At 51.5% G+C, this 18,803-nt stretch overlaps 1 protein-coding gene across 1 annotated transcript; it reads right to left on the reverse strand.

Moving 5' to 3' along the window:
* Positions 1-1,733: 1,733 nt before the first annotated feature.
* On the reverse strand, positions 1,734-18,180 carry MOGAT2 (monoacylglycerol O-acyltransferase 2). Its single transcript, XM_019726485.2, has 6 exons — positions 18,025-18,180; positions 13,515-13,693; positions 5,429-5,633; positions 4,909-5,083; positions 4,059-4,258; positions 1,734-2,686 (listed from the first exon to the last, which is right to left on the reverse strand). The coding sequence occupies exons 1-6, from the start codon at positions 18,113-18,115 to the stop codon at positions 2,532-2,534; spliced, it is 1,005 nt and encodes a 334-aa protein (XP_019582044.2). The 5' UTR covers positions 18,116-18,180; the 3' UTR covers positions 1,734-2,531.
* Between the last annotated feature and the right edge of the window lie 623 nt (positions 18,181-18,803).

The following is an 18,803-nucleotide window of genomic DNA, read 5'->3' on the forward strand; positions in this document are numbered from 1 at the left end:
CCTGCACACACTTCAGAAAATTGTTCCTTTATTAAGCCCTCCTCAGATTATCCTCCTTTCAGGATGCCATCTGCTGGGATCCAGGCTGATACAAACTCTAGAAGCAATGGAGAGCCATAGAAGGATTGTAAGTAGGAGTGACGCACCGTCAGATTTGCATTTTAGACAGCTCACTGTGGCTGTGCATGAAGGATGGATTTTGGAGAGGGAGATGGGATGGGAAGTGATGCAGAGGATGAGCCGGGGCTCTCCGGATAAACTGCAGCTTTTGTCATCACCACACAGGGAACTCCTGGGAATGGGGGCAGGGGCCGGTTCTGCTGCAGGCTTTCAATTATAACTTTTTGGTGGATTGTTTGCAAAGATGGCCAGAAGAATCCCGCCAAGTGTCCCAGCCTTTTCTATTGTGACATTGTTACTCCTTCTATGCAGAGTCTATTCCTCTTCCCTTGAATATGGGTAGGCCTCGTGACTTGTTTTGACTGACAGAATACAGCAAAAGTGATGCCACGCGATTTGTGCAGCCTCGGACTTAACAGACCTTGCAGCCTTGCTCTCATTTTTTTGAAATCTAGCCATCACTGCATGTCAAAAGACCAGTCAGTAAGAGGGGGGCCCAGTGACCCCCTGCACAGAGAGGCCCAACAGGTCTAGGTCCCCAGTTTTTCCATTCCCAGCCAACCCACCCGCTGCACGCAGCTACATGAGAGCCTAGGCAAGACGGAGAAGAACTACCCAGCCCACAACCACAACCAGAACTGTGAGAAACAGTAAGTCCTTGCCATCTTCGGCCATTACGTTTTGGAGTGGTTCATCACACAGCAGCAGATAACTATGACGGTCGGGTCCTTCTCTCCTTTGCAAGTCTTGTCCCTCCTCCGGGCCCTTCTTGCCTGCCATGTCCTCCAAGCCGTCCCCTGGCTAGAGACCATCCTTTCCCCCTGTGAACCCCACTGCTCTTTACTCCCGCTTCCCTTGTGACCCAAATAACACATTGCCTCATAGGATAACACGCACCTCCAAGGGACACTGGGTACATTCATCACCTGACTCCAAGGTTACATGTACTCCGTGTCATTCCAGACAGGATGTGGACTAATAAAATTTCAAGATATTATCTTATGCTCACAACACTGGAGGTGGATATTACAATCCTTATTTCTTAGATGACAAAATTGAGGTTTTGAGGTGATGGGACTGGCCCAGAGTTACTGAAAAGGGATGGGCCAGGATTAGAACCTAAATTTACATTTCTCAAAATGCCCCCCAAGTTATAATTGTTGGTATGATCTGCTCCTGGAGGGAAAAGACCCTGTTTTCCTGCTGGAGGGGGAGGGGATTCACAAATACTGGTTCTACCAGCCATCCCGTCCCGTCATGCATGTTCCAAACCTAGGAATCCAGAATTCTTCTCATTAGGGCATCTGTTCCCGTCTCACTCACCCTGCAGACACATACAAACATCCACTCCTCACCTCTGCCTGTCATTCTCTGTGCTGGTCTGCCCTGTGTTTTAACACTCACTTTCCCCTTCTTTCCCAACAGAACAGGGCCAGAGGTGGGAAGCTTGGGGCTGAAGGATCAGGAAGGAAGAGTTGACATGGCATTCTCTGGACCAATCTGACTCACCTTCCAGAAAGATGAGAGAGGGCCATAGCGCCACAGGGCCAGGCTGGTGGTCAAAGTTGAGGCTTTGACCAGCCCTCTTACTTAGGGGTTGGGGAGGATGAGAAGAAGGTTAAAATACAATTTATTAAAGTGACATTTATGGAGCCCTCCTTTTTGTGAAAAGGTCAGAGCTAAAGTTATAAAGGACGAGCACGAGGTACCTCGTGGAGCTCTCAGCCTATGTCATGTAGGAGCTGAGACTCAGAGGTCATCTTTGTCAGTCAGGGAAACAGGCTCAGAGGGTGAAAAGGCCCGCAGTCAAACAGCCAGTGACAGAGCCATTCTCCTTCCACCTTCTGGCTGCCACTCCATAGCTCAGAGGACCTCAACACTCCAAGTTGCCTAGGTGAGGGCAGGGGCTTCATGGCTAACCTTCCTCTCCAGCTCGGGGAGGGAGGCGCTGGGACAGCCAGGGCACAGGATGAGGGAACTGGTAGGAGAAGGGGCTGGAGCTGCTGGCTCCGTTTATGCTGTCACGTCACTCAAGGTAGAGGAAGAAAAACCTGGTCATTGGTTGCAGATCTCTTTTCTCTGCCCATTGAATGACATTACAACAGAGGACAGAGACCGCAGAAATCATTCTCTTCCAGCCCTCTCCCCTTTCACAGATGAGCAGATCGAGGAGAAGGGGATCACAGGAGAGGAGAGGTTTTGCAGCAAGACTGCAAATCACCAATGCCAGAGTCTGGTCTCCCCTCCTACATTGCCAGCTGTGATTTGGGGTTGGATTTGCAGAGTCTGGGCAGGCTCCGGAGGCATGTTCAACAGAAGCCTCCAGGAAACCTTCTCAGATCACAGCACATCCTGTTGTGCTCCTAATGTCAGGGCTGCCTTTTGGGGGATGCCCTCCTCTGGGAAGGTGCTCAGCAGAACTCCAAGTGTCGGTCCGCAGGGACATTGTACTTGAGCTTGTGGGCTTCGAAGAGGTCGCACAGCTCCTTGATGTAGTGCTGGTGCAGTTTGTCCACCTCCTCCTGTGAGGGATTCTGTATCTTCTGCACCCTGATGGGCTTCCCCACTGCAAGACACAGAGGTAGAGGTGACCCAGAGCAGGGCCAGGGCTCACTCCCATGGTCATCTCTGCAGGAAACTGCTCTTACTGCCATCCCTTTCAACCCTATTTCACGTGATGGATTTTGAGATGTTAGCACAACTCCAAGATTCAGCTGGCACCATCAGCTGGCATTGCCACATGCCGGGAGTTGTGCTACGTGCTTTACATGCTCCTTTAATCCTCATAACAGTCCTCTGGGGATAGAACCTGTTATTATTGCCATTGACAGGTGAGGCATGAGGCTTAGAGAGGTTAAATACGTTGTTCAAAGTCCCCTAGCCGGGAAGAATCAGTACCAGGTTTTAAACCCTGGGGATGGGCTCTTAACCTCCAGGCCACACTGTAGTTCTGGGAGTCCAAGCTGCCACAATCAGAAGTGCCTGTATGTCTAGGACGAGGCAGGCCTGCAGCGCAAGTAGCTCTTCTTCCCCCTTCTCCCTCTGGGCTGGCCTGCAGTGCCCCCTTCATTCTAGGGAGGAGTCAGCAAGGCCCTAACTAACCTCCCTCTGGTTCTGCCTGGCTGAGGAGGCAGCTCTCCTGCCTTCTCCTCTTGGGAATAGCTCTGGAGGCAGCAGCAGCAGCATTAACATTCATGGAAATATTGCCACACGACACAGGGAAGGCCATGGTGTACAGGGTTCACCAAATCTGTGCTCAACTAATAAACAGGTAGGTTGGAGATGAATGGCCCTCTCTCTGCAGGCTTTGTCAGAGGAACCTAGTTGGAACCCAAGAAGAGAGCAAACGAGCAGCTGAAAAGACGGTGTTGTCCATGTACTAAAGCTAATGCCCACTGTTTACAGGAAAATCCCTCCAGGCCTATTGATTGCTACTTTACACACCGTTCTAACAGACTTGGCATGCCCTTTCCTTGTACCACCTTCTCCAATACGCCTTATGAGACCCTCTCATAATAAAAAATCCAATAGATCCTGATTCAAACCTCAACTTTGTTACTCAAAGGCAGTGTGATTTTTTTTTTTTTTTTAGAAGTTATTCAACTTCTCTGAGCCTCCGTTGCACATCAATGAAATAGGGTTAATAGTCCCTACCTGGAAGGTTGTTGTTAGGATAAACTGAGATGCTGCATGTCAGGGTACCAGGTACACAGCAGATGCTCAGTAATCAGGAGTGACCACTGTTCTTTGTGCCTCTGTTACAGTTCTCGTCCCAGATTGTCTCATATTGGTGTTATCTGCTTGTATCTATTCCCCAGTCTAGAAGGTGAGCTCCATGAGGGCATGGATGTGTCTGGCCCATCCCATGCCCCTGGCAGCTTACGGCCCAGGCCCCTTTCCCTGTAGCCTACCCACTCCCAGCCTGGGTCTTGGCTCACCCACAGTGGTGATGGGTCTGCGGTAGGGTAAGAGACCAAAGTTGTACTGGAAGATGCCACGGCCGTGGAAGAGTGGGAGGGAGATACCCATGATCTTCTGCAGCCGGTTCTGGATCGAGCGCAACCAGGAGCCAGGAGAGTTCTCCACTTGGTCATATAGATCATTCTCCCCAAAGGAGAAAATTGGTACCAGATCTACCCTGGAGGGATACAAAGGAGAGAAGGCATGTGGGAGGCCCCCGAAGAAGGCCCCAGCTGGTCACCTAGCTTCCTGCGGCAACCCAGTGATCAGGAATTGGAGCCGAGGACAGAGCCTTGGGCTGGAAATAGGAGGCCTGGGTTGTCTCCCAGACCTGCCATATCCTTGCTTTCTGACCTTGGGCGGGTCCCAGCCCTGCTCAGGGCCATGACCTCCTAGTTGTTCCATGACAGGTAGACCAGAATGCTTCTGAGAGTCCTTCCAGATAGCAAACATCTGCCAACTTGGTAGAAAAATCTCTCCTGCCCCAGCTAACTCGTATTCTTCAAAGATGCTTTGAGGTATGAGGACAGCTCTGCACTATGTCCCAAACGCCATTATCCAAGATACCACAGGTCTCAGATCTAGTGATAGCTCTGGGCAATGTGTCCCTTCCCACCTAGTCCCTCTGATCACCAAGTCTGCCTTCCAGAATCTTCTCTGGGTATGTGGGCGCGAGGCAGTATATTGATCAACAAAATATCATCGGCATTATGAGGAGACTGAGAATCTCCCTGCCAAGAGAGAATCTCCACTAGTCTCTGCTGTCTTCCCGCCAAAATATGACCCTTGCCAATCTCCAGCTGAATCCAGAGCCCTTTTCCCAGATACCCGTGCATCAGGGCGAGCCTGACGAAGCCCTTGCGGTTCCGCAGCAACAGCTTGTAGGCTCCAGGCCGGGCATTCAGTGCCTCCTGAGCACCCCCTACAATGACGCCCAGCAGGTTGCCACCTTCTTTCCTGCTCAGAATGTGAGCAGCACTCTCTTTGTCTGAGGTGACCAGCCCTGAGGAAAGAAGAAGGTGGTCAGGTATGGGGTGAGGGGCAGGGACTATGGGGGTGGATGTGGCCCCCGCAAGAGATCACCAAAAGTGCCCACAGAGATCTGGGCACCCTAATCCACCCACGCCAGCTGGGAGGTCCCTGAGGACTAGGACTGAGTCCCTTCCCTCTTCCTCACCCCCTCATTGTCCCACTCGGTGCTTTGGGAAGTGCTTCCTTGGGTCTAGCCTTCTTTTTTCACTGTACATGCTCTCAGAAGGAGCACAGAACTGTTGGTAGCCCTCCCTAAGCCCCTCCTCCCATGCCTGCCTCCTCGTCTTCCTGGGCTACCCAGCTGGGGAAGACTCACCCCCTGACATGATGTAATCCCTGAAGAAGGGGGCCCGGAACCACACGGTGAGCATCATCAGGTAGGGGCGGATGCCAGGGAAGATCTCAGGGAAGCCGGTGCTCTCGGTGCACAGGTTGAGAAAGGCTCCGGCGGCCAGAACCCCATGGGGGTGGAAGCCGGCCAGGTAGTTCCGGGAGGGGTCAAGCTCAGCAGTCTTGACCAGCTGCAGGGACAGCAACCTGATGAGTCAGAGCTGGACCCGCATGCCCACTCTGGCTCTGCCACTCTCCAGTGTGACCGTGGGCGAGTCACTCCCCCTCTCTGAGCCTCAGGTTCTCATGAAGATGGAGGTATGGTGTGTGACTGCACTTGGTGATACCGTGGGCCTCCACTGGCTCAGACTCACTGATGGCTTGGACAAATCACTTCCCTCTCAAGCTCTTCATCTGTAAAATGGGGACATTTGGCCTTGTCCCATCTACCTCCCAGGCCTGCTGAGAAGCTCGGGTCTGAGGGTAGCCTGGAATTACCAACACTACATGACAGGATATATTAATAATTTGAAGGCATCAAAGGGCCACAAGGGGGTACTGCCATGCTGGAAGAGCCCTATTCTGCAAAACTCAATACGTATAAGAAAAATGGGCACTTACGCCAAAGAGTAAGTATTTGCAAGGTATATCGAGAGTGGATTCCTGTTAGATTGAAAGAGCATGCAGACCAGGAGGCTGGCTCTAGTCTATTTACCCCTCTGAACAACGCAAGTGTCTCATCTGTGGCTCTCTGCAACCCCCACGCCAGACTTTCATTGCCCTTTGCACACTCTCTTTCCCCAGGCATGGGCAGCTTTGCTGGCACAGCAGCTTGCCTGGGTCTGGTCAAGCCTTCAGCATGGAGGGTGTAGCAGGGACCACCAGACCCTGTAGATCGAGTGGGAGAGGAGAGCCATTTGTCTTTAGCAGTTTCCAGGTGAAGTGGGATGAGAGGACGCGCCAGGAACTGAGTTAACAAATGCTGCTCTCTACCGGTTACTGGACAGGCTGCAGTGTGACTGAGTCTGCGAAGATGATTGCCGTGGGCAGTGATTGCAGGTGTTTGGAAGACCCATTCCCTCCCCACCCTTTACAGTGCACTGCATTCTGGGAGCCACAGCTGGCAGAGTTCGAAGGCCCCTGAGGCCCCAGGCCTCTGGCAGGAGGCTCTCCCTGATAGGGCTACTCAGGCCCTGCGATTTGCACTCCTGGACCAAGGAGGGGTGGGGAGGCAGCAGCAGCCCTTTATATCCTGGCTCAGCTTTTCAAGGGTTAAAGTGCATCCTGTCATCAAACTGAAACTTTCAGCAGATGACTCCCTAAAGAGTCTTGTCATTGCCTTGGGGGACCCAGAATCCTGGCTACCCATCCTCAGAGAAGCCTGGAGGGACCTGGGGGACAGCAATGGGGATCTGAGCCTGTCTGTCTCATCCAGCTTCTCCTGTCCTTGACCTGGACTTGGTCTCTGCAGCCCCTCCCCCATACCCCCTAGGATGCCCTCCGGTTAACCATTGATCCTTTGTAGAAAGGCTGCAGCGACCATTGCCAAACCACTTCCACTCATGCAGTGGGGATTTAGTCCATGTGAAAATAAAGATGGAGGGATAACATAACCAGAGATTTCTCACCACCGAATTGGGAAAAGTGCTTCCTCAGGAACCCATCTGTTGTTATTTCTTTAGAAAACATACCTGGCTCCTTGCACTGAAGCACTTGCTTATAAATTCTCTTTCAGAGCTAGTGGGAAGGTAATTTTGTACAACCTCTGAAAGGCAATTTGACAATATCTATTACAAACAAAATATGTAACTGACCTCCAGGCCCTTGCCCACTCCGTGCCTCAGTTTCCCCTTTGTACCACAGGACAGTGATAACACCTCCCTGGCAGGGTTGCTACTGGTTCTAAGTGAGGTAAACATAGAGTAGGGAGGTTTGTAAAGTGCTGTGTTCTCTGCCTTGCTCCCTCAGTTCTCTTAGTGGAGAGGAGTGTGACTAAGCAAAGATGGATGTCTATGGAAAGCCCTCTCTGGGTACAGGTCCCAGCAGGTGGCCCCAGGGAGTGGCAGCTAGGGAAGGGGATGGCCAGATGGCTGGGCTCTAGAGGTTGCTATTTTTTCATACGCCATCAAATTCACCTTTTAAAGTATGCAATTCAGTGATTTTAGTATATTTCAAAGTCATGCAACCATCACCAGTCTAATTCTAGAGCATTTTCAACAACAGCAAAAGAAACCCGTACCTATTAGCAGTCACTCTTCTTTCCTCTAGCCCTATTTTCTGTCTCTGTGGACTTGTCTGTTCTAGACATTTCATATAAATGGAATCATACAAAATGTAGCCTTTTTTCTCTGTCTTCCTTTACTTCACAGAATGTTTTCAAGGTTCATCTGTGTTGAAGCATATACTGGTATTTTGTTCCTTTTTATGAGCGAATAGTATTCCATTGTATGGATAGACTACATTTGGTCTATTTAATGGCCTTTGACCATTATAGATAATGTGGTCATGAAAACTTGTGTGTAAGTCTGTGCGAACATGTTTTCAGTTTTCCCAGGGGCATTGCTATTTTGAACCCCAAGACCCTTGCCTAGAAGACCACGACCTCGCACAGGCTCTCCAGGGGAGGACATCTGCAGCTTGGGTGGCAGGGGGGCAGTAAGGGGCTGTGGCTCTACCACTCTGCCCAGTCTCATCTCTCGACAAATTGCTTTGAACCCCCTCACACCCCTGGGGCAACCCAAATGCCTCAAGAGCCCACTGTCCACACAAAGCACCCACACCACTAGCCTGTTTAACCATGGCCCTAGGGAGGCTGGATGCAGCGTGGGAGCCCCCGTTGGATAGTGGAGCAAACTGAGATACAGAGGGGTAAGTGGCCTACCCATAGCCACACAGAGGACCCAAGTCAGAGCTCCGTTGTCTCCTGCAGAGAGCACCAGACAGAGCCAGGAAGCCTTTGCTCCAGACCAGGAGAGATAGCTGGAGACTCAGGACTATCTCAGGGGCCTTCTCCTTTTTGGTCAAACTTGGAAGTCCAGGGCACTCAGGTGTCCACTCCAGGAGAAGGCAGTTCCTGCATCAGCAGCCTGGCCCTGGAGAAACTATTCCTGGCCTATTAACCTAACTTGATACTCAGCAGGTTAAAAATGCAGGGCAAGCAGGGTCTGATTCAAAAGGTCTAGTTCTGGCTTTAGGAATCCAATCTGTGACAAATTTCCCAGGAGATTCCTATACATATCAAAGTTTGAGAATCACCACTCTGAACCAAAGGAATTCCCTTCCAGGTTCAGGTAGTTGGTCCTGTGTGTGTGTGTGTGTGTGTGTGTGTGTGTGTGTGTGTGTGTGTATGTGTGAGTGTGAGTGTAGGGACTGGCGTCCTGCCCTGTCTCTTCCTATCAGGACCAATGGAAGGAAGGGCTTGGATATTCTCCCTGGCCCTGGCAGTGAGTCAGCGTGGCTCAAGTCGGGCTTCGTCCTCCCTCGGCTTCTTCATTGATAAGATCACAGCCATCCCGGTCCTCACCCTTCCATAGCCATTCACTCAGTAACACACACTCATTGGCAACTACAGACCTCTTCCCTCAATTCTAAGAGGCACCTTTGTTTCACATCTTAACACTTTGTTATCAAGATACACTGACAATTCTAATTGGAAGAATTTTTTTCTTAGCGGTACCTAAAATACTGGTATGTTTTACCCCTGAGGATATCTGAGAGTTGAAGAAGTACAGCATGTACCAGGCGCTGAGAGCTGGGAAGAGCGCCTGAGGTGGGGAAGTCTCAGCACCTCCTGTGTGCTAGGCACCTGCTACACCAATGCACTTCGCCCTCTGTTAGCCCTGCAAGAAAAGTACTGGTGCCAATGCCCCCATTTTACAGATGAGGAAACTGAGACACAAGGTTAATTAGCTTGCTCTAGGTCACATAGCTAGTAAGGTGGCAGAGGCAGGATTTCAACACGGGCAACCATATGTGTGACCAGTAAGCTCGGCCACCTTGGAGGAGTCCCCAGGTGAAAGATCGTGGGGGTTAACATGGTGAAGGTGTACACTTCAAGTAAGGGCACCAGCGCAAGTGACACAGCTCATGCCTAGAGAACTGGGATGGCAACAGGGGAAGGAGAGGCAGGTACGGAGTGAGCAGGGACCCAGAGTGCCGGGGTCTGCAGACTGCGGCAGAAATTAGATTTCACCCTGGGTGCGATGGGAGTCACTGCTGGGTTTTAACATTTTATGAGGATTATTGTGGCCACTGAGTGGAGGATGGACGATGGGGAGCGTTGGCTGACGCGGAGCCCACATGAGGAGATGACCAGGGCCAGGACTTAGGTTGTTGGGAAGAGAAGGACCAGAGGCAGAGGAGTCTGAGCGACAGACTCCAGGCTCTAGAGCAGCAGAGTTCAACTAGGGCTAGTGGTCCCCCCACTGCTCCCACACAGGGTACGTTTGGTCATGTTTGCAGACATTTTTGGTTGTCACATTTGGTAGAGGGGAGTGTTACTGGCATCTAGTGAGTAGAGGCCAGGGAAGAAGTCAGAATCCCCCCCCACACACACACACACACGACTCATTCGGCCCAAAATGTCAATGGTGCCCAGAAAGCCTCCTGGAGGGCTACCTGGCCAGAAAAGGTAATGGCAGCAAGGGCAGTGGCAGCCACCGGGAATGGAGGCCCCCCAGTCCCTGCAGGGCAGCCCGAGGGCTGAGGGGCCAACTGTGCTCTGTGCCAGGTCCCCATACCCATGGCAGAGGAAGGACTCCTGGGAGGGTCGCAGGAGACAGGCCCCAGCTCCCTGTGCAGGAAGACTTTGTCATGGTCAGAGCCTGCCCACAAAGAAAGGAGCCATCACAAGGAAGTGATCCGAGGGCTGTGGAAGCTAGAGCTCTGTCCTGGGTGGGCGGCTGACCACCTGAGTCCCTCTGACTTAAGAGACTTCAGTGCTGGAAGGTGACCAGGCTGGGAGGTGGGGCACGAAGTCCCGAGTGATGCGTGCAGGCTGTGGAGGAACTAAGGGCTAATCCTAGTATGGGGGAGTGGCAAGGGGTGTCCTGCACGGCAGCATTTTCTGACACCAGGTCACAGGCCTGGCCACAGCACCCCATCCTCCTTAGCCTTGGCCTGTGTAGACAGTGTTTGCTCAAATGATGATGAAATCTTCACAGCTCCCTGGCTGGTCTTCAGCATGAGGTGGACACAGGTTCTCCTACGTGAAGCATTGCCTGGTTCTCCACCATTAGCTTATTAGGAAGTCTATAGGGTGAGTTTAGAAAACTCCAGGGCCAAGAAACTGTTTCCTAGTTATGCTTGAAATTCCACCTCTAGATGCTAGTTCATAAAATCACAGTAAGAATTGATAGGAGCTCAGAAATCCACATGCATTTGACGGAGGAATGCAGAGGCCTGTGAAGGCAGGGGAGCTCCTGCAGAGCTGGGACTCCCCACCAGGACTCCCGACCTCCTGCCCACCCCAAGGTCCCTGCAGGGCCTTTTGGAAGAGTTGGAGGGTCTCCTGGGAGCCTATGGGGAAGGGAATCTGCAGGCCACAGCCCCACCCCGCAGGCGTCCAGCCTAGGACAAGCCGTCCAAAGTGTGTATCATCTCGCCCTCTGCTGGCCTGTCCTCTGCAGATAGTGACGCAATAGGCCTGCAGGGGGCACCCATTCTGAAATACTGTACTGTGCAGGTAGAATTTCTGCAAGTCACGTCGTGTCCCATTAGCGTGAATAGTGCGGAGACTGAGCAACTGAGCTGGAGAGCTGTCTGGCTGGGGAGGATCAGGAAGGGCAGGGGTGGGGTCAGCAAAGAGCCACCTCAGTATCAGTTTTCGGCCAGACCGGCAACTGGCAGCAGCTCTAGGTAGAGAGCCAGATGCTGTCCTTTGCAGGCCCTTGCATGACCAAAAGGCAGTCCCCTGGAGAACTTCAGTTGAAGAGTCCCCGTTCTGTGGAATGGCCGTCAGGGGCCTTCATCACCTTATCTCTGAAAACCTCTGTAGCCTTATCCCCACGTATACATTCTACTTTAGTCTCACTGAACATCAGGCTTATTGCTCAGAAGCCATGCTGTGGCCAGCTTCTGGGCCTGTGCTTATGTGCTTCCCTTTCTTTCCCTGGTCAATTCAGGCGTCAGCTCACCGTGAGGTGAGACCACAGAGCCAGAATCCACAAAGCCCTCCTGGACGCCAGAACCTGCTTACGGTTTCTTTCTCTTGGAAGCTGACCTGGTCACACATTCCCAGGCTACAAGCCACTCTTTCCCATGGAAATGCTACCTTCCTGGCACAGGAGAGGAAACCCTGGCTTGAGCAAAGGGGAGAGACGGAAGGGAATTCAGAATCTCAAACTGAGAGGTCCTGGGTGGGACCTCTACCCACGACAAACCCAAGGCTGCTTTCAGGACCCAGCAAGTCCTGCTTGACTTTGCTGACAAGTTGCTGGGAGGATACACTGCTGAGGAAGCAGATGGAGGGGGTGAGGAAGACCACCCCCCCACCTGGGCCCGTTAGGTTACCTCAGCACTGCCCACTCACTCTGCCTTTCAACATCTATCACCCCTCATGAGCTGGAAAGCCTCTGCCAGTCAACTTTCTGCTTTCTGCCCAGTCACTGCCCTGCTGCCCTGCCCTGCCTGTCCCTCCCTTGCCCTTTGCCCAGGAGGCCCTGTTCATTGGGGTGCTGGACGCTTCTGCCCCCCAGTTGCTGCCCAGCCTTTGCTAGCCCTTGCTGAGTCCCAGGACTACCAGAAGGGAGCAAGGCAGGAGCCCGCCTCTGCTGCTGAGTGCCTATGACTCAGGGGAGTTATTTAATCTCTGTGAACCTGTTTCCTCCACCCCCTCCCCATTTACCAGCGGGGAACCTAACTCCCAGAGGGGCAGGAAGAGGTGGAGCTTCCAGATGGAGTGGGAGAAGCCATGCAGGTGTGAAGATCAGAGCAGCAGGGCCCTGGGCTATCAGAGCCCTCCCCACACCCGAATCCATGCTCCAGTCTCCCTGCCGTCCCCACTGGCTCAGTAAAATAATTCTAGTTACTAGCTTACCGAGAACCTACAAAGTACTTTACCCGCTGTCTCATTGAATCCACACAATACGGTGATGTGAGTGGCATCATCTCTACTTTATGTATGGGAAAACTGAGGCTCAGAGAGACTGTGTAACTCACCCAAGGTCACACAGCTGGTATGTGTCAGAACTGGTAATAGAACCTAGTCTATCTAGCTCAAGGCCACATTCCATACCTCTTTTTCCCTCCTGTTTCCAGAGGAGGGCTAACTGTTCCTGCCTGGCACCTCTCTGTGTCCCCCTGCCTTCCCCATCCAATCCCATCTGGCCAATAAACCCTCCCTGCCCAGCTGCTTCCATCTAGGATTTAGTCTGTCTGGAGTTCAGTAAAGGAACGGAATTACCTATTGACTCAAATCGGTCTGCTGCACTCAGGACTGATCTTTGGGTCCAATGAGCATGAGGTGCCCTGAGTCACAGAGTCACAGATTCAAAGGTACTCAGACTAGGAGGGACACATGGGGAAACTGAGGTTCAGAATGGGGCAAGGACTTGCCCAAGGACACATAACATACCAGAGTTAGGGGCAGGAGAGAACCTGAGAACCAGTTCAGGGCACTCTCTCCTGCCCCTTTACCCATAGTTAATGCACAGACTTTAAAACCAGTGAAAGAACTTGTTGTGTGACCTTGGTCATACCTTTGTCCCTCTCTGGCTGTCAGTCTCCTCATCTGACGAAATGTAGAGCTAGATGGTCTCTTAGGACCTTGAATTTATCTTCACCCCCAAACCTGGGCTGCTGAGGGGTTTACACCTGTAAGATACACATGTGTACCACACTATACGTCCCACAGAGCGCCTTCAAATCCTGTGCATTCATCAATCCCCACATCCCTGAAGATGGGAAACCATGGCCAGAGAGGAGCTGGACTCTTCCGTATGCCACACAGTGGAGGTAGCCCTGGCTTCTGCCTCCCAGTCCAGTTCGTCTCACTGCATATATGGCCGCACTCTCCCCATAGAGACGTGGGGCATTGTGGCCCTGGTCACACCCCAGCCAGCCTTGATACTCACCGAGATGGGGAAATAGTCCTTCATGTACTTCCAGACGACACTGCGTCTTAGGACCTGGATGCGCCTGCCCCCCTGCTGTGGTGTGTCCCAGTCCAGGTACCACCAGGTTGCGTACAGCACACTGACTAACCAGAACCTTGTGAACATGAGGCCTATGAAGACCGCAATGCAGATCTGGGCTGGGGAGGGAAACAGGAGCTGTCAGTGGTCAGAGGTGTGAGAGGAAGGAGCTGAGACTGCCCGCACTGAATGTCCCCGTAAGCCCAGCACTAGCAGCAACGTCCTGCCCATCTGCCCATCGCTCAGCCCCAGAAAGAAGACATCAGCTTCCCGCGCCTTCAAGGGGGAGGGAACGCAGCCAGCCCAATGTCACACCAGGAGCATGGATTTGAACGTAGGTAGGCCTAACGCCAAAACTCGTTTTCTCCCACTGCATCAGGCAGCCTTTTTCATTCTGGTCTTCCCCTCTCACCTCCTTCTCTCCAGTAAAGTACAGTTGACCCTTGAACAGCACAGCTTTGAAATGCACTGGCCCATATGTATGTGGATTTTTTTTTTTCCACAAAAACTACATCGAGCACTGTAAATGTATTTTCTCTTTCTTATGATTTTCTTTTCTCTAGCTTACTTTATTGTAAGAATACAGTATATCATACATATAAGACACAAAATATGTGTTAATTGCCTGTTTATGTCTTAAGGTTTCTGGTCAACAGTAAAACTATCAGCAATTAAGTTTTGGGAGAGTCAAAAATCATAATGAATTTTTGACTGTGCAAAGGGAAAGGGGTCAGTCAGTGCCCCAAATCCCCACACTGTTCAACGGTCAACTGTAGTCTGCACTCATCAGGTACTCAATAAATGCCTGGTGGACAATTGCTGTATTAACTGTTTCTAGTTTCCATCTTTTGGGACCTGAGAGATAAAGGAGACACTCTTTCTGCCCAGCCCTCTGTCTGTCCACCCTCTGTCCCATCTTGCCAAAGATAAATCTGGCCAGGTCCCCCCACTAATGAAAACCCATGGCTTTCCCATAACTTCCAGGCACAGCCCTAGCAGCTCAGCCTGGCAGTCAAGCTCCCCTTGCTTTAGCCTCACCTCCCCCACATACACACCCACTGCCTCGGCCACACTGAACTGTTCAATGTTCCTACAGCTCACTGAGCTTTCAATCTCTTAGCTTGTGCTCATGCTGTTTTCTCTGCTTGCAATGCTCTTTCCTGATGAAGGGAAGAGGTCCCCACTTCCCTTCAACATTGTACCAGAGGTCCTGGCCAGTGCTACGTGACAAGAAAAACAAACGGACAGCATCAAAACTAGAAAGGAGGAAGCAAACTGTCTCTACCCACAAACACACGATTTAATACATAGACTAGCCTAAGGAATTTATAGAGCAGCTACCAGAAGTTACATGAATTCTGCAAGGATATAGGACCTTGGAAAAGAACAGTTGCACAAACATGGTTGCCCATGCATAGAGGATGGAAGGACCCAGCAGATCTGGAGGAAAGAGACAGGATACCAGGGGACAAGGATGGCAGGGAGACTGACTTAAATTCTTAAATTTTATTTATTTATTTTTCACATTTAAAAAGTTTGATGTGAAAAAAAAAAAAATAAAGTACCCCAGCGAGGGCTCTTGCCCCTTGGGCAAATTAAAAATCTGTGTGGATGACTCCCACTTTAAGGAAACCAGTTCTAGGGAGTAAAACGAACAGTTAATAGTGGCTACCTAAAACGTAGTTTACTTTTCTGCTACACGCGTTTTGTTTGAAGGTTTTACAAGAGAATGTATTAGGTTAGGAAAAAACCCACACAGGGCACTTGCACTTGACCCGAAAGACCTTTCCCTACCCTACCAGCCCCCTCACCCTGGATTCACCCTTTAATTCCTGTTAGAAGGCAAAACCCAGCCTGTAGGTCATGTAGAAAGGGGGATACTTTCTTTCTCAATCCTCACAATTCTGAGAAGGAAAAATTTTAAACCCCACTCTACGAAGATCCACAGAGGGTGTGCAAATTAGCTAAGGTCACACAGCAAGATGTGACCTGGGATTCAATTCTATTATGTTGGCTACATTGTGCTCTCATTTATTCATTCAACAAATATTGGTCAACTCCAACTCTTTTAGGAGCTTCTATGCAGCTGAGAACAAGACAAACTACTGTTTGAATGGAGCTTACCTTCGTGTGTGAGTGTGAGTTACAGAGGAGAGGAGAGGAAACAATAAACACGTAATACATTGGGAAAGCATTTGGCTCTGGGCCCTGAGTCCTGGGTAAGAAGTCCTAGTTTACGTCTCCAGCTACTTCTTTGCCACTCCCAAAGTGCCTCGTCTAACTCTAACGTGAACCAGCTGTTCAATTAATGTGCAGAGTCTTTACCCCTCCACTAGAATCCCTTACTCTCCTGCCAGGCTTTAAATCCTGCCCTGTGGACCCCATCTCCTAAACATCTTTCGAAAGGGGCCATTTCTCTTTATGCACTTCTGGCTTCCCTAGATCAGGGTTGGCAATCTTTTACTTAAAGGGTCAGATTATAACTATTTTAGACTTTGCAGCCCAAGAGGCAACCTGGAGGATATTACATAGGCACATTACCACTTAAAATATAAAACCATTCTTACCTCATGGACTGTGCAAATACAAAAGCAATCAGTAGGCTGGATTTGGCCCATGGGCCATCATCTGGCAATCCCTGATCTAGATCGTGACTGCTCCCTGCCATAGCTCGATTCCCCCACAGCCCAAACACACCTCGACTATAGCTACAGGGACCTTTAACACACAGATTGGATCTTATCACTCCCCTACCTCCTAGGGCTCTCCTTTGGCCCCGGGATAAGGGATAAGGTAAAAACCTCCTACTCCTGGCACCAGTGGGCCCAGATCTCGTTTCTCTGCTGCCCTCCCTCTAGTTTTCCTAGCCTAGGATGACTTTGAACTCTGTGTTGTTCCTGACATTGCCCAGCTCCCGTGCCACAGGTCTGCAGAGCTGGGGTGGGCACGGCCAGTCAGACACACTTCTGCTCACAAAGTGAGGTCCTTCATTCCCTGTGATTCATAGGCCACAGCCTACCCGGCTCGGGCTCCTGGTGCCCTTTGTCCAGGAGCCAGCATTGCAGCCTGCCCTGGGTATAGCCCTCCCTTCCTATGCTTCCTCTGCAGCCTCCTAGCCCACACCTCCTGCTATGCCCTTTGCCCTCTCTCCTCCCTCTGCCTCCTTCCCTCTCTTCCTTTGGCAGTAGGAGGAGCTCAGGTCTCCTGATCTACGACCTTGGGCATTGAAGGCTCTTAGATTCTCTGCTCATCTGTGTGATGGGGATCACCAGGGATATTTAAACTATTTAACAAGCCTCAGGATGGAGACACAGATCAACATAAGGGACGCTAGGCGCGAGGTACTGAAGAGCCTGCTTTGCTGGCGGTGAAACCTTTAGCTGTAAGGTTGTTGAGGGGAGGTTCTGAGACAGCACCCGGTATGGGTGTGTGTGTGTGATCGCTATTGACCAACCTGTACAGAGTACGTCCACATTTTAACACCAGGATAGTGGCATCTGTGTCCAGCCTGAACACCAGCCCTGCGGGGAGCGATTCCTATCCGGTCTGGACAGCAGACGAAAGGAGGAATCCACATACTCTTAGTCACTCCCTCCTCCCAATCCTCAGGCCTGAGACCTCCCCGAAAATGTTCCCTTCAGCACAGCTGGAGTGGGGGCAAGTGTGGCCTCCCGGCCACAATCGATGTGTTCACTCTGGGGGAGGGGAAAGGAAGGGGACCCTCCTGTGTGATCCCAGCCCAGCGGCCAGGACAGGGCAGAGTAAGGACATCTCTTCATTTCATCCCACAACAGCCCTCTGAGGTAGATATTGTTATTCCCATTCTGCAAGTGATGAAATAGAGGCCTGGACAGGTCAGGCATGGATCCATCAAGGTCACACAGCTGGTCAGTTGCCCAGCTGGAGTCTGACCCAGGTTTGCCGGGTATGTTGCTCACTTCCCAGTCTACTTTCAACCTGCACCTACCTTCTCTCCCCATCCTGTTCTTTCCCTGTTTCCCCTCTTTCCCTGCTCCCTACCTCCTCACCGATCTCCTCAGTTTTCTCCTCTCTGAAAGGAAGGACGGGAATCCATCCATCCATCCATCCATCCATCCATCCATCCATCCATCCATCCATCCCCTCTGAACAGCCTGAGGAGTCAGGAAATTTCCCACAATTGTCTTGATCCTTCCCCACACCACAGGGTGCCTAAGGCAGGGGCTCTGTCCCAGGACTAAGGTGGGACACACAGCCCAGGAAAGCTAGGTAACCTGCGCAAAGGCAAAGGTGGCGACTTCTACCCCACTCTACCCCCACACTGACCACAACCTTCACAGGTCTCTGGCCAGGGGCTCTGAGCCCTACAAAACCCCCTTAGGACCATTGTCTTTCCACCATCAATGCGTTGTGTGCACCTAGAGTAGCAGGTGCCCACGGTCTTCCCGTACCCCAGTCCAGCCCGCCTTACCCAGGGCCAAGAAGGAGAAGACCCACTGCAGGACCGCGAGGGTCTGCAGCCTGCGCTTCCATGGCAACGAGAATGGAGCAAACTCCACCATGCTTGTTCTTCTGCCGGCTCTGGAGGCTTCTCTCAGCACTGCTGCGGTCAGAGATAGCTACTGATTTTTTGCTGCTGGCAGAGGTTGTGTAAGCATTTGTGGGTGGAGGAAGAGGGTGCCCTGCCCAGCCCAGCCCAGTCCCAAGGCCTCCGTGCCCCGACCCTGGACCTGTTTCCTAGGAGAAACCTTTGATTCCACTTGCCCTACGTCCACCTAAAGGAAGGTGGAAGAGAAGGAAGTCTACAGCCCTTGTCCAGGGCTGTTGCCTTTTCCGGCAATGCCTTATCTGTAGGATTCCCTTTCTCTGATCAGATCTTGCCCTTCGCTTAGCACCAGGTGAAGCCCCAAGTATAACACAATCCTGTCCTTTTCTCACATACCCAATGACCTGGCTCCAGTCATTGTCTCCTCTCTTTCCTGCCATGTCTATTGCTCTCCCTCCACAAATATGCAGTAACACTCCGTTGGCCCCACCAGCTCCTCCACCTTTTGCCCCATTTCACAGCCAAACTCTTAGAAGAGCTGTCTGCCTTTCACGCCTTCATCTCCCATTCTGTCCTCCGCAACTCCAGACCTGATGACACTATTCCACGGCACTGCCCTTGACAAGTTCACCAATGGCCTCCATGGTGCTAAATCCAGTGGTCAATTCTCAGATCTCATCTTGACCTATCAGCAGCCTTACACA

Source organism: Rhinolophus sinicus, linkage group LG06 (genome assembly GCF_036562045.2).
Source record: "Rhinolophus sinicus isolate RSC01 linkage group LG06, ASM3656204v1, whole genome shotgun sequence".
Lineage (NCBI taxonomy): Eukaryota > Metazoa > Chordata > Mammalia > Chiroptera > Rhinolophidae > Rhinolophus > Rhinolophus sinicus.

Coding starts and splice junctions, on each gene's coding strand:
- MOGAT2 (XM_019726485.2), bottom strand. CDS start 18,115: ATGGTGGAGTTTGCTCCATTCTCGTTGCCATGGAAGCGCAGGCTGCAG. Junction 13,694..18,024: donor CTTCTCCTTCTTGGCCCTGG/GTAAGGCGGGCT, acceptor TTCCCTCCCCAG/CCCAGATCTGCATTGCGGTC. Junction 5,084..5,428: donor GGATTACATCATGTCAGGGG/GTGAGTCTTCCC, acceptor TTCTTTCCTCAG/GGCTGGTCACCTCAGACAAA.